Source organism: Aspergillus luchuensis, chromosome 5 (assembly GCF_016861625.1).
Source record: "Aspergillus luchuensis IFO 4308 DNA, chromosome 5, nearly complete sequence".
In the NCBI taxonomy this organism is placed as follows: Eukaryota; Fungi; Ascomycota; class Eurotiomycetes; order Eurotiales; family Aspergillaceae; genus Aspergillus; species Aspergillus luchuensis.
In genome coordinates, this window is record NC_054853.1 from 1221590 (window position 1) to 1233599 (window position 12010).

A 12010-nucleotide genomic window follows, 5' to 3' on the forward strand; every position below is an offset into this window, starting at 1 on the left:
GTGCCGGGTTTCTGGATAAGCAAGTAAAACCACGCCCCGCTAATGAGCAATCATCGCAAGTACCCTCACGGTGTCTACAAGGTTGACCGCTGTTCGTCTACAATGCCGCTTGACACATGCATGCAGACCCCGTTGTACAGTAAGTATGTCCCGATTCCTCGATTCTGGAGAGGAATACATCATAATGCTTACTATCTAGGTAAGCTATGACAACTCGAAACATTCGCAAAGGCAGTCCTGGCTGAGGCGCATACGACACCACAGGCGTGAAAAAACCAGGAGCACCACCTCCGCCGCCATTCACTCGGTAAACAATTGGACGACTATGATATGAGACGATCCGGAAAGAGTGGAGGAAAGAAAGCTTTATTATTATTTATTTTACGCCTGTAGTGGCCAGTATCAGGTTTTGTTGTGTTAAGAGCAGGGAGATTCGAGTTGGTTGGGCCGCTACGATTTGGGAACTCACATATCCAGTATATCGCTTAATCATTTGAACTTGTATTTTGCAAGTACTAACGATTCCTACTTGAAAGGTAATTACTTAATACTGATCGCGTCGTAGAAATATCTTAATGGCTAATAGCCTCCAAAGTCAGGATCACTAACCATGTGTTGGACGTTATATCACTCCTTTTCTTGCGGTAAAAGACATGTATACGCTGGAGCTCTATCTTGTAACCAGGAGGAATGTCAATGGAGAGAAGAGAAGAAACAGGAATTTCTCGGAAGATACGGAAAATGCGATAAGTGCAAGTTAAACTGAATCAGCCTTGGTCAGTGATAAATTATCCTCTGATAGGTTTCATCCTCTTTTCTCCGTCTCCCGCCAACATGAGTGAGGTAATACATCTGCACGAAACCCCAACAACAACCGTAACCGGAAGGTACAGGTCTCTAGAAGAAGATCTTATGGTTATTTGTATCGTCCCACAAACAGCTGTATGCCGTCTATCCAAGCATTTAGTGGCCAGGGGCGTCATTGCCAGGATATGCTATGTGACCGAGGGCCTTGTCCAAGGATAATTGTTGGTGCGGCCTTTTAACCAGTGTCTGTTTCTCATGCATTTCTCAGTAGAAGACGAAAACTGACAGAAATATGATACTATTACCTGAAATCTGCTATATTTCATTCCAAATCTTTTATAATGCGTCCACCGGAAGGACTAGGTTTCACTCAGGGAAGGAGCCCGGAACTTGGATCCGGCTGTTGCCAAGTAGGTATAAATACATGCCTGGCATCCCTACAAGCAGAAGATCGTTCATTGGTGTACGTATCACGACATGTGATGATTCTCGAGCTGGTTCTGTCATTTGTCAAGTTTCCGAGAAGGACAACCCGATCTTCCAAATCAGAGTCGAGGATTGCCCATTTGGCAGATGCACAACGTCCACGCCAATGGTTTTGAAGAGATATTACAACCTGATGTGCTAGATGCGATCATGATGTTCATACATTTTTTATCTAGGTAGTGTGCTTGACATCACTGATTTCACTTATTTCTGGTGAGGTTGGGATGAAATACTGCTGGCGGCACACGTGCCCAACATGACAATGCTCGGCACTGAATCATTCGAAACCGGAAAAAGTGGAGTTAATGATCGACCTACTGACCTAGGTTTAACGACGAACCCATTTTTCTGGACATAGTGTATTCGATTTTGGCGCGCCTGTTCATTTTTGGCTGTCTCGTGGAATTACGAAAGCGGTTGTGCCTGACGCCCTGGAATAGCTGGTATTGGTCACTGTAGGCATATAGGTATATATATATCTAACTGTCCATGCATAGAAGACTATCAATACGAATAACAATCAATCACGAGCGACGAGGCTCAGTTCTGTGGTATCCTATGGTAATACCATATACATGGGGCTTGCGTCCATGACATGCCGTGGTCGTTTCGACGGCAGCGAAAGGAGAGCGCATGAGAGTTGCATGTGATGACAATGTAGCCCAGCAGCTGGTCGATTTGAGTGAATTACGTGCTCTGAATGGACAAGGGTTTGACTGCTAAAGTAAGTGATAGAGTGCGTGGTGACTAACTCGGATGGTGTTCTTGGGTGTTGCGATAACCAGAGATACACGTTGATTCGATATGCAGCTTCGGAACATATCACCCAATGAGCCTGGAGCTCCAGCTCCGCCGTAACCGCGACATAGACGATGGAAACATGGAGCAAAAACCACGTTTCGTTCCTTTCTTTCCACACCAGTCACATTCGAGTGTCTTCAGGTTCCCCACAGCTCTCTTGGAAGTCTGTTCCGCTCACTGTCGACCACTCGTCTAGCTCGAGTCGGGGCGTTGGATTGAACTCTACATAGCTGTCGTAGGTTGCAGAGTCCCTGAATTGTCTGCGGCAGAGACCACATCGACCCTGCACGAGTCCGGCCACAATCCCTGTTCGAGCCTCTGAGATTCATATTGCGCCTCGTCAGGGGCTTGGTAAAATTATGTTTTAGTCACACGCCATCATTTTTTATTTATTTTTATTATTTTGATTTTTTTTTGAGCGGTGCCCTCGAGGCTGCAGCTGTCAGTTCCCTGAAATCATTGTTGTGTGAGGGGATGAAGTTTTATCTTAGCTGGAGGCTCAACGCCCGTTACAGTGTTCTTCCGCAGCAGTAAATGCAGGGTGTGAGTTGGAGTAGCAGAGTTGACTATAACCGAGAAGACAGTGGGGAAGGAACAATGGGAATAGTCGAGCTACAGATCAGCTGTCGCGGGAGCGTGTACTTCCACGCGATATATATTCAGTCGAAGCCTGTGAAAGGGTAGCACCCCCATGGTCTAGATATTGAGACTTGTAACAGTCCTGGCAATCTTGCGGATCACGGACCGTTAATATGGACCCTGCGGACGTCGGGATGCACTTCTTCGGCTAACCCTGTTTGCTAAATGACCGTTGAGCTGAGGATTTCACTTGAATAGAAAGATTCCTTGTCGCCATAGATAATAAAAATACTGTTGAGTATAATTGAAATAAAGGGAACCAGAATAGTGGTCGTTGTGCCGTTTCCTCCCGTTCTTTATGTCATATCCCGCTAAAAGTCAATAGTCGGAAAGTATAACTCTCCTAGCCGCTGTCGTCCTTTCAGGCCGACACTTAAGAGGTAAGGAGGGCACATTGGAGGACTGAGTAGGCTCGGCCTATTCCATAAACGTTAGTGCCGGATGACACTCTACGGATTACAGCATCAAGCTCCCCGTCTGGAGCGGCAAAAGAAGCCCGCATGCAGGGCGCGGCTGGAACTCCGATAAATGTCTAAGTTTTCGAGATAGCGTTGGTCTAGCTAAAGGCCTGGTTAGTTTTATGTCGATCGTTTGCTGGTTACAGTCACAGTCGCCGGCTTCCTTCCTACTCTCCATCGCCCACGGCAGTTGACGATGCCGGGCGGCGAACGCTTTGCTCAATCACACCCGATGATTTAATCGCCGTCTCATCTTCGATGTAGGGACCTCCTTCAACTCTCCGTTCATAGAGCTAGATGAGAGCGGAACATGACGCTGAGTGCTGGCCATCGTCCCAGAGACCCGGACATCCTTGTCATGGAGGCGTGGGGACAAGGATTCCTCGTGGGTTCCCGTGTTGTCATGATTGCTATCACCACGGCCAACTTGAAAAAGGGGGTGCTCCTGCACAAACTCATCGTGGCAGAGGTAGGTTGCGCTTTGTCTTTGGGCGGAAGGGGCGCTATCCCCTGCTGATGCGGACGCTTAGCTTGCCCTGGCCCTCGGGCACGGAACGTTCATCTTTCTCCATGCGCCTGCCCAGGGCTGGTATCTTTCAGTTACGGCAGTCGGCCTCACGATTTCGCACACCCTCCACAACGTGATCGCATGGATGAAAATTCGCGGATTCTTCACCCCTTGGGGCACGCGACTGTATCTGATCACCCTGCTGGCGGCCCAGCCCTACTGGGTCATGGAAAGTTATGCCAACTTTGCCTTTTTCAATCGGGGCCAGGCCTTATATACCACCACTCGGCCACTCGAGCCGCTGTTCCGGTGCGGTGTCTCAGCGCAATTCTTTCCAAGCTCGGCATTGCTGATCTGAATCTAGGGACCCTTGGTGGATCTTCACCACTTGCTTTCTCCTGTACATCATCCAGCGGGGTTATGGGTGCTCGCTGATGCAGCTGATCCGCATTAGTCCACGTTTTGGCGTCATGCTCCTTTTCATGGTGATTTCCATCTTGTTTGCCGTGGTGGACATGTGTGTGATCCGGGTCGAGAATCGCCTAGGCTACCCCCCGGAGATGGAGCCGTTCTGGAAGGTGAGTGGCCGCCACTGACGAGGAGAAGATCAGCATGCTGACCCTGCTGTAGTTGGCGTTTGTTTTCAAATGCCTGAGCGACACCATCATCTTGGATGACTTCCGGAGCGCCCTGGATCGGCTGCGCTATCACTACCACCCGGACGGTGTGCCACCGCAGGAGGCCACGCGCGCTCGCGGTCGGAGCACAAACCGGCTTCTGGACTGTGTACCCGAGGCGTCTGTTAAACGTCCCGAGCCAGTATGTCGTCCACCGGACATGGTGTAAAGCCTAGAGTATTGTGTGTCGGCGCCAACACGCACGGCGTAACCTGGATTAACATGCTGGATCTGCTGGGTCATAGCCGCTACGCAGGGGAAGGGGCTTTTTTGTTTCGGTTTTTTTAACATTTGGTTGACAATGCCGGACCTTTCTATAGGCAGTTCGCAGGCTTCCCTTTTGTAACAAGGTATATAATGATGAAACATGTGCAGCTAGTTGGGAGATATACAGGAAACTTAATGTCTGCAAACGCGTGGCCACGTTACTTGGCGTCATGGCCATACGTCTGTCTGGCTGTTTGCGTCCGCCGGGCAAATCACCGCCAGGCCGATCGCTTGCTGAGTCAGCTATACTGGGGAGAGTCCGCGTCGTGAACCCACTGCACGCTTAGTCGTACTGTTTTAGGAAGACAAAAAAAAAACACTCGCGATGTACTCTTTGGCGCGAGGTCAAATTATATATACGACACTAAATGCCTACAACGTCGTCGCCATAGTGACCTGGCCATCGAACGTGGGCATCGCGAGCAAAATGTTTTCCTGGTATCGCAACTGATATAAGCTCACCGGACTCTGTGTTCAAGACTTGAAGATACAGATCAGCACTGTTCGAGGGTGAATGACAACCGGGCTTGGGACGTCATGGAACGGGACATACTCGCAGATCAATATCGTGAGAGCGTTCGGAGACGTATCAGACACGTTATTGGGGTGCTCAGTAAGCTCGTTTGTGACCACACTGTCAACCTCCGACATTGCATCTCTATCGCTTGCGACGTTTTTATGGGTTAAAATGGCCTCAACTGAGACTGCCTGGAAGTTCAGTTTCCTGTCGTCTGGCGGAGCTGATTCTATGAAGTGTGCGGCATTCGACCGGGTCCCGGAATACGGCGTTTTCTCAGCTGATGCGAGTACTCCCCTGAATTCGTTCAGTCGTGGTAGGCGGGTTTTCATTGTTGTCGGAGGATACAGTACAAATGATGATAGGAGAACGAGATTTCTGTGAGATGTGTGGATACCGCGAAGACGAGAGGCCCCAGCCTAGAACGCACATGATGCTTTGTAAAGGCTGGCTATCTTGTTGACTTAAAAGCAAGGTGACACCACGCTCCAGCCCTGCGCAAAACGGTCCACCCAACGCAAGCCCGAAGTTAAATTAAGGCCACGGTTCTAGGCATGGGCAGACCAGGGCCCGAGTGTAACTTCGCCGATCCTTGTGGCACTCAACGGTGACCGACTAGGGACTGGTCAAACTAGGCGCAGTCAGGTCTTAATTTGCCTGACCATAACCCAGAATAATTGGGGCTGGATTTCCTGAGTTGGGTTCTCGGTCCATCGGTAGACGGATGGGTTTGTGTATGGAAGCGAAAGACATACCTTAGAGCCAGGAAACAAAGAACCCATAAAACAATACAGGCTATCTCAATCTGGTCCTCCAACCTCTTATCACATGCTAAGGAAGAAGCCAGCATGCTCTCCATATCAAGACCCGCCAGAGATGTTTTCAACAAAACGTTCTGAGTCCAAGATTTTTCTAGCATCCATTAGATTTATCCCGGGAAACACTAGGAATCTGCCGAGGGTATCGGGGTCCTGCTGGCCTCTTGGCCACATCAACATTGAACATCCATGATCCGCGTGATCGATGGTCCGCATGTATGGACGTATGACTTCCCAGATCTGTTTGCGATAATGTCTGAGGCTGACGAGGGCGCACTTCACGCGCGAGAGGAATAACGGAGAGACGGTGACTGATTTCGACGTGTGTTTACGGACGACCGTAAGGTGCATTACTAACCAATCAATGGGGGCCAGCAGCATGACAGAGGCGTGTCGAAAGGCAATTTGGAATGCGTATGCGGAGATAGGATGCTGGGCCCATTCCAGGTCAGGAAATTGGGTCCTCATAAGAAGAAGACAATAACAAACAGCCGCCAGGTCCTCGTAGACGTAGGATAACTCCGATTCTAGTCGACAGCACAGCAGGCATCCAAGAGACCTCAAAATTCGGGTCCTGCTCGATGCGGTAAAAGGCACAATCACCAACCGACGGATCTCAAAAATGGGGAGGGGCTGCTCCGACGGCGATGTCGTCGGTCCCGGGCCGCACCTTCAACATAACGGATCGTTCTCATGATTGCGACAATACGGGTTGAGTGCATGGAGTATTCGAGGCAACCCAACACAGGGAAAGAAGTTGTATATGCTCGCTAGGCTCCAGCGTAGCATATACCGACAGCGAATGGGCACGGCTCCGGTTGGGTTCCCTTGTACATTCGTCATCACATGATCCAAAGCTGCTCAATGACCACCGAAGACTGCCCGTGCAGTCTCATATGCAACAGCTTACCGCAACAGAGTAGGGTTAAGTGACCACGGTGTGAGCACTGTAGCGGTTGTAGCTCTTCGGCCGGTGATGTTAAGCATTGGCAGGACCCCACAGGGTATGGGGGATCTGTTCGCGGCGGCACAACAGATGTGCCAGCATCAAAGGCTTACTGAGGAAAGGGGGTGCGGCCCCGCAAGCGAGTGGACCTTTCACCAACCAATAAACGAGGTAATTGGAAATCCGTCCGGTCTGTGTTGGGCGTGTAGGAATTGGACTGTATGGGGAAGACGAGAAGCAGCGATGGATGCCACTGCCACATGGGATCGGCTGCGCGTAAGGAGAATCGTTGTGTCCTAGGCATGCTGGAACTCACGTTATTCTCAGTAACTTTCAAGTATGAGAGAGGCAACCCACTGCTGAAAGTCACTTGGGCCCGGAGCGGTTGCAATGTCCTTTTTGCGACAAGGAGCCTCCCGGGCATGACCTGCCTCGGGTCGAAGTCAAAGAGTTTGATATCCGGTCCCGTCCGAGGCTGAACAACATCACGGACTTGTTGGCGCATCGACTGGCGGGCACAAACTATGGTAGACAATCATTAGTCTTGAGGTGCATGTCCGACACGGCCTGCCATAATTCCGCCCGTCTCATTGGTTGTAGGTTGATGGTGAATTGATCGGGTGGGAATTAAACCTACCACCGACAGCTAGCTTTCCACGGCGCTTGCTCAGGTGGCCTTGGACGATTTCTCTGGCCATCAGTGGCCCTTGACACAGTTTGATTCGCTCTCCGAACCCCTCACCGGGGTTAACGGATGGCCCCTTTGTAAGGTAATACAGACGAAATTCAAGAATCTATCGGAGTCAGGGCAACACTATTAATGTCACGCAGAGTGTTTGTCACATACCTTGAATTCACCGCGGTCGAGATCCAGAAATTCCTGCATCCAATCGCCCAGCCAGTATTGGTGGTCTAGGATTCGTTAGGATCTCTGCGGATTCGGACAGTGCATGGAGAGACGGTCATACCAAAGTCTTGCATCTGCCACACGATTTTCAACTTGCGTACCATGGCCCGCCGTTGCTCGCTATCCTGGACAAGCATGCGGATATAGGGAAGCATTCGCAAAATACCAATGTCCTCTACGATGAACACAATCGTCCCAAATAGAGAGAAGTCGATCGATCGGCCGCATGGTCCCAGCAACAGTGCGGGCTGTCGACGCTGGTGTAGCCATTCGCGGAGATAGAGTTGTGTGCTGAGGCTTGAGGCTTGCGTTCGGGTCAGAACGTACAGGATGCGCGATTCGGGCGGGTCATCCCAGTAGGCGACATAGAAAGGCTGGAGTTGGAAGCACGAGCGAAATCCCGCGTGAGGCAACCAGAGGTATACGTACTGCCCCGGCCGGATGCGCCAATGGGGGGACACTGTAATGTCCATGCGAAGCAGATCATGAAAGGGACGTATGGTTACGGCGGGCCGTCCAGCACTCCAGCGTTGTTGGACGAAAACTGCATGAGAGACGGCAACGAAACTCAGCAAGATCCATAGGGCCCCAGCACCAATCACTTGCCAGCGGGATTCTGATCCTTGGTCCCACGTATGATACGCCAGGGCCACCATTGCCGTGACCGCCAGAAGGTAGTGGATTCTCATGGCGACCTGACAGTGCCGTCGGACGACCACATGCAAGGTCACAGGGATCATCATCAAAATGGCAGCAGCTGCCTAACCCTGGTTACTGGTATCGCTCTCGGGTCACAGTCATCATCATGTAGGGGCGGTGTGGTGACTGACCAGCAAGGCAACCCAGTCATGCCTCATCGAGGGGATCGGGTTATCCGCTCTGGCGATGGCAATGGCTCCATGAAGCAGGGAATGGGCGGACATCACCCGCGCAAACCAGCGATGCGACCACGCAACGGTAGAGCGGCTGATTCCGAGCAGATGGGCCGGGAGGCCAAAGGTCAGGCCCGTACCGAGCGGCAATAGGTTCAGGACGGCGATAGGTTCAGGACGGCGAGCTTCGCCGCACGTTGCTGGACGTCGGCCCAGCCATGGGCGGAGACGAGTAGAAGGACAATGTTGGCGCCCAAGAGCACCCCAACTAAGATCGCCGCGAGAGCGGTGGCGATGTCAATATTCTGGAGAAGCCACGGCAACTCGCGGCCGAGACGCCGTCCAAGGGAGGTCGCGATGTGGCGTTGGACAGTCCACCACCCCCCCCCCCCCCCAAGCTGGTACGCCAACCGCGTGAGAAGCCAGGCGCCCAGCAAGGCAGCAATCCATATTCCGTACCAATCGACGTATTGGATTTGGGTGGCCCGTTTATACAGGTCTGAGAGGGTTGGAGATATTGCTTCTGGGGGAGCGAAAGCCGGATCTGGCAGATGGGAGATGTCGACTTAGAAGCATTTCACGGCGTCGACTTTGGGCTACCGGTGCAGCTAGATGTTACATACTTTCATTATTGATGGTTGGCCTCCGCGCCCCTCCTATTGTAGTTGAAGATGGTGAAACGGTCAAGTAAACGACAGACACCCGCTAATTGCCCGTGAAACCATGCGGTTAAATCCGAAAAACGCTGGGTCCTTTCCGCGCTTCCAATCCGATGCCCAGGCATCAGAAATTTGGGGTGTGCCGAAGATAATCTGTAGGAAAACTAAATGGGTATTTAGCGAGCTTCTGTTTCTGTCCGACAGGCTTAGATTTTGATGGCCTTTTTACCATGGTGGCTTATGGGAGATCATCTTTTCATCTTGCCCTAGCTCTACATGCTGACAAAGGTTGATCTGAAACTGGAATTGTGTCCGACCGCTACGTATGCCGCTATACGGTGTAGAAGCACCGCTCGAACTCGAATCAGCTGTGTGTAGGCAAGGGATATAGTAGTAGTAGTAGTAGTAGTAGTATATTCATACGCTGACCCCTCGCTTAGGCGATATGCAGGTATCCACTATGGAGCTATCTCTCTAAATACATGTCTTTGCTGTAAACTATTGCTTTCCTGACAAATTTGGAGCCTCGCCGAGGCCTGTAATTGTTTCTCTTCCTCTCCACCTTGCCATAAGGGGAAGGGTTGGGTACTATTGTGGGAACGAATTCCATTGTTGTGGTAAATGTGGTGCCGGCGATGGGAATCGAACCCACCACCTCCAAAAAGCAAGGTGACCAATCCCGCATATTTGGAAGTTGCCTCGGAGCGCTTACCACTACGCCACCGCTACCGGCTAAGGGATATAGTACTTTGCACTATCACCCTGCCTACCCCAGACTCTCTCCCGAATCTTTTCCCCAGGACTAGTCCCTATGAGGAAGCTGTCCAGGGGATCAATTTGAAGCCCGCCGGGAGAATCCGAATGCGCACCGAGGGAATATTGTCCTCGGTTTTCAACCTCTGAGCTTAAGGCGTAAAGCAAGAAGACCAACACATGGGTATACTGGCATTTGTATATACTATTACCTGAGGCTACTACAGATGTAGGCCTTGTCGCTCGCGATTGTAATCGTGCGCATCAATGGTCTACAGTACAGTTTTCGTACATGATTGACCAATAATATATATGTATCATGACCAACACTAGCTAAACCAGCGTGTCCAGCACAGCCGGTTTTTGGTAACTCTACGAGAAGCATACAAAATCAACAGGCGCGCCAAGATTGAATATATTGCCTACTCTAAGGGATCGCTCATCAAAACCAGGTCAGCAGGTTGATAATTTGCTCAGCCTCCGATGCCTCCAGTTTCGAATAATTCAATGTCGAGCATGGCCGTGCCGGGCATTAATATTTCCGGGCGGACTTGATCAATGAGTATTCTTCCCGCCAGCAGCATCCCACCCCGACAATGAAACCTATTTCCAATCCAACCCTACCAAAAATGGGGTTGTCGGGATGTCGAGCAAATTGACCAGACTGCAAAAAGTGTGGACATATTGATCGCATATCACGCATCAGAACATGAACTCCTCTCAGATTCAGGCATGCTTCTTGCCATATTCATGACTATATGGGCATTGTTTACTGCCATGGTGAGCACACGCATCGCCCAGCCCTTGAAAATAGACCGGGTGGTTGGGATTGACAGACCATATGTAGATATGGGGTCTTGCAATTCACCAAAGGGATTCGGAGTCGGGGGATAGTCGGGTGGTATGGCAATGCAAAACGGCAGCTTCTTCCAGATGGAGTGGGCTGACCAAGGCCAGGAAGTCCGTTCTAGCACGTCAACCCCTCCGTGTTGCAAACCCACCGAGCTTGTTATGAGGCGTAAGTTGGTGTCCTCTTGACGCAACCTTACTAACTTATTATTAGATGAATCGAACAAAAGATGGGACCGACGTCTTCGCAGACCGCACCATGCGCACCACCCTCATCGGCCAAACCAAGCGATCTGTAAGCCCCCAAGACCAACCCAATACTCCAGATTATTGTCTACAAGCTGTTGGTTAATCAGGTGAACTAGCAAGCCTATAATCCCGAGCAAACCAAGGCTGGGCTTCTCGAGGGCTGGCATGTCCATTCTTAAGAATGCGGTTACTCTTTCCATGACGTAGCGATCAGCTTCCGGCTATCCCTCACCATTTTTCATGAACAATAGTCAGAAGATTCTTCCATCACCTGGCCTTGTTGTGTCAACCTTTGTGGTCATTGGGACATGTGCTTTCAACCGAAGGAATGCCCGTGGCAGCTGTAGCTAGACCATATAGTCGCACTAGCTTCCTGGCACACTCTCCTAGACAACATTCAGTGAGCATACTCCTTATGTAGTGACGTGGAGGTCATCTACGAAAAGTATTTGGACACGGGGACGAGCGCCGTATCTCTGACTCTCAGTTGAGCCGGCTATGCCAGCCGTCTGACCGGAAAGCACAACTTTTTGTTGAACAAGTGGCCGGGGTAGGAGGCCTGAAGCTACTGGTAGAGCTGGTGAATAAAACAGTTTTTCACGGAGTCATCGTTCGACGCGAGGGCACTTTCTCCAGAGCTGGGGCACCAGGAAATCTCTGAGGCCGTCTACGACATACCTGGTACTGAGACCGAACTGATGTAGGCCGTTACGGGGCATGAGATGCTGGATACGGGTGTTCCGATGCATCTCACTTGCTGCCGTGATAGCCAAAGAGTATGTCTCCCTAGTACACAG

General features: G+C 50.8%; 5 protein-coding genes and 1 non-coding gene across 6 annotated transcripts; 2 read left to right on the top strand and 4 right to left on the bottom strand.

The window, feature by feature from the left end:
* Positions 1 to 3501: 3501 nt before the first annotated feature.
* AKAW2_50433S (uncharacterized protein) lies at positions 3502 to 4545 on the top strand (the record flags this gene model as incomplete). The annotated part of the gene is made up of 4 exons (XM_041690251.1): positions 3502 to 3660; positions 3722 to 4008; positions 4064 to 4277; positions 4330 to 4545. 4 exons carry the CDS (start codon positions 3502 to 3504, stop codon positions 4543 to 4545), a joined length of 876 nt encoding a protein of 291 aa, XP_041543854.1.
* Positions 4546 to 5117: 572 nt separating this feature from the next.
* On the bottom strand, positions 5118 to 5492 carry AKAW2_50434A (uncharacterized protein; the record flags this gene model as incomplete). The annotated part of the gene is made up of 1 exon (XM_041690252.1): positions 5118 to 5492. The coding sequence occupies one exon, from the start codon at positions 5490 to 5492 to the stop codon at positions 5118 to 5120; it is 375 nt and encodes a 124-aa protein (XP_041543855.1).
* A 1541-nt stretch (positions 5493 to 7033) lies between these two features.
* AKAW2_50435A (NADPH oxidase family protein) lies at positions 7034 to 8520 on the bottom strand (the record flags this gene model as incomplete). The annotated part of the gene is made up of 4 exons (XM_041690253.1): positions 7034 to 7446; positions 7562 to 7718; positions 7772 to 7836; positions 7893 to 8520. 4 exons carry the CDS (start codon positions 8518 to 8520, stop codon positions 7034 to 7036), a joined length of 1263 nt encoding a protein of 420 aa, XP_041543856.1.
* Positions 8521 to 8858: 338 nt separating this feature from the next.
* AKAW2_50436A (uncharacterized protein) lies at positions 8859 to 9332 on the bottom strand (the record flags this gene model as incomplete). Its single annotated transcript, XM_041690254.1, has 2 exons — positions 8859 to 9247; positions 9323 to 9332. 2 exons carry the CDS (start codon positions 9330 to 9332, stop codon positions 8859 to 8861), a joined length of 399 nt encoding a protein of 132 aa, XP_041543857.1.
* Positions 9333 to 9989: 657 nt separating this feature from the next.
* Positions 9990 to 10095, bottom strand: AKAW2_t50002A. Its single transcript has one exon. It is a non-coding gene; the product is annotated as a tRNA-Gly (tRNA).
* Positions 10096 to 10847: 752 nt separating this feature from the next.
* Positions 10848 to 11340, top strand: AKAW2_50437S (uncharacterized protein; the record flags this gene model as incomplete). Its single annotated transcript, XM_041690255.1, has 5 exons — positions 10848 to 10895; positions 10963 to 11016; positions 11073 to 11133; positions 11179 to 11259; positions 11330 to 11340. 5 exons carry the CDS (start codon positions 10848 to 10850, stop codon positions 11338 to 11340), a joined length of 255 nt encoding a protein of 84 aa, XP_041543858.1.
* Positions 11341 to 12010: the final 670 nt, after the last annotated feature.